A 2,626-nucleotide genomic window follows, 5' to 3' on the forward strand; every position below is an offset into this window, starting at 1 on the left:
GCCAATAGCTGAGCGGCTCTGTATCTACATGATGGCTCCAAATTTTCCCATCCTGTTGCACATATGTATTGCAAGTACTATGGCTCAGGTTTGTGGTGTTTTGTCTTTTCATGACAAACTACAATCTCAATATTTTCCCATTCTCACTTGGGGATACTGTAAAATGTTTACAGTATTTCTTTCCTATTTACTTCTAGTTGGTCTCCTCAAGTATTCTTTCCAGTATCCTTATGCGAGCTGTAATATTTTTTGGGTCTCAATTAGGACCCTGGTATGCTCCTATAAGGGGTAGTCACACAGAATTGTGACTTTCGAGCTCCTGCAGAGATACTCCACATGGGATTATAGAGATCTGCCAGTTTCTGCCTTTGCTTTATTGCCACAGATTGCCACTCTTTCTATTGTTTAGGATAAAACCTGTCCTAGAGCTATGGGTGAAGCCAGGGAAAGACTTAGTGGTTTGGCAGGGGCTCATCTCCGCGGAGCTCAAAAGTCACAATTCTGTGACTACCCTTATAGAAGCATACCGGGGTCCTTCTCAATTGCCTCTGACCAAGACAACACGATTTGTAGCATATCTTGAAGGCAATCCACACTAAGAGATGACTTCTTATTGCTTATTTGGTTAATCCAAAGTCAAATTTTGAAAATGGTTATCTCAAGACTTTGAACTCTGAGACTGTTAGTTTTCAAAAGTCTACAAATCTCATGGAAGTGTTGAGGGTTTAAGTTGTCTCATGCAACAGGTATTGCTCAAGCCCACATCCTTCCAAAGATACATTGGGCTCCTTGATCTTACCAAATCCAAGAGGGAGGTTCAAACAAGGAACAATGAAGAAGATTCAAAGTATCTGGATGATCAGAACTTTCAAAAGGAATTTGAGTATAGTCATACATAGCTACATAGCCTAAAAGACCTTTACATTTTTCACCTCAAGAGTGACACCAAGGAGCAAACATATCTTGACCTCCACAGCAGACACAAGTGCAAGACAATTAGAGACAGCACAACATGAGGCTTATGTGACGGTATTGCCTCCCATTTTTTATCTTGACGTGACTCTAGTCTACATGAACCTAGAACATAATAACAAACCAGTCAATTTTGAAATGATCTCCATGATGTTACTGTTTATTGACTTACTTGCCAGCCATGCTTGCCAATCCACTCAATCCTCCGCTATTGCCACCTCCAATCATCTGGTTCATCTTTTGTTTCATAACGAGCTACAAACATTTACATAAATTATAAATCAAAGATACATCAATCAACAAATTCCAAAATTCAACTCACCTTCATGATCATATTACCTGCCGAATTCACAGCATCTTGTTTTCCACCACTCGAGGCACCACCTACTCAAACAAACCTCGGCTCAGATCATTGACTTTCAATTGTTTGATATAAATTAATAAAGTAACCTTACCACTCTTATCAAACAATTTCGCGGCTTGTGCCATAGCAAGCCCAATAAGTTTACTCTGACCACCACCACTAGCGGCTCCCCCTGTATTGCCACCTGAACTTCCACCACCACTTGTGAATTGTTTAAAAGCTTGAAGTGCAGCAGCTGCACCCATCGATTTAGCATCTAGTGAATTACCTTGACCTTGGTTATACGCTCGATCATGAGCTTCTGTTGCACTTGATTCATCAATCTCATCATCGTTCTTGTCTCGATTCTTGAGGAAAGACATTGCGTTCGCGAAGAGTGCTTATGTATTGCAAAAGAAACTCGTTAGTTTGATATGATCAAGTCGAAGATAATATATCGTATGAGATTCACTGACACGCATCGGCTGAATCACCTGCTTCCGCATTAGCATGATGAGCAGCTTGTTGGAAATCAGGAATACCTAGAATTCAAATCAAAATGAACGCGTTCAAAGTCAATGATCATGATATCCAAATAAAAAGGTACGAGATAGTAACACACCATCACCATCGGCATCGATCATTTGACCACCACTTGGTTGATTGAGATGAGATCCACCAGTAACACCATGTCCGTTACTTTCTCCACCTTGTGAGTGAGAAGATTGGTTGTTGCTATCTGAATATTGCTTAAAAGCTTTGGTACCCTATTAAAATGAAGAAAACTCAGCAATCGATCGAAAAAGAAAGGATAAGACAATAGGTAAGAATCAATTGATTTGAGTGAGACTGACTAAATTGATGAGGTTATCCATGTTGTTATAAGTTAGAACAATAAAAAGGGATGTATAGTATTCAGGTTATAAGTATTTCGATTACAGAAAGACCAAATGTTCAAATCAAATCAAATGAGAATGAGACTGAGAATGATATGATATGATATGATATGATAAGTTGATGGATGGTAAAGAGGGGAAGAACAAGGAAAGATATGGAGAAATCATCAAAATCAAGAAAATGTATCTTTCTAAATGACGTCACACTCACCATCTGTATCTAATTCAACCTGTATTGTGCTGTGCTTGAGCCTTCAATGGAAATATCCCGCTCATCTGAGTTTTTCGGACAAACACTTCAAATAAGCTTTTTACAAAAGAAATGTGATCATCCAAATCGGAAGCTTATTTCTTCAGACACTTCAATTCTACAAAAATACTTGCTCTCATGAACACAACATACGTAGCAAGATGT

The 2,626-nt window shown here is 38.9% G+C and overlaps 1 protein-coding gene across 1 annotated transcript; it reads right to left on the bottom strand.

The window, feature by feature from the left end:
- Positions 1–798: 798 nt before the first annotated feature.
- MELLADRAFT_77786 (uncharacterized protein) lies at positions 799–2,403 on the bottom strand (the record flags this gene model as incomplete). The annotated part of the gene is made up of 7 exons (XM_007410062.1): positions 799–1,077; positions 1,145–1,227; positions 1,295–1,356; positions 1,428–1,715; positions 1,792–1,857; positions 1,938–2,082; positions 2,170–2,403. 7 exons carry the CDS (start codon positions 2,188–2,190, stop codon positions 1,068–1,070), a joined length of 675 nt encoding a protein of 224 aa, XP_007410124.1.
- Between the last annotated feature and the right edge of the window lie 223 nt (positions 2,404–2,626).

The sequence above is a fragment of the Melampsora larici-populina genome (genome assembly GCF_000204055.1).
Source record: "Melampsora larici-populina 98AG31 unplaced genomic scaffold MELLAscaffold_18, whole genome shotgun sequence".
Classification (NCBI taxonomy): Eukaryota; Fungi; Basidiomycota; class Pucciniomycetes; order Pucciniales; family Melampsoraceae; genus Melampsora; species Melampsora laricis-populina.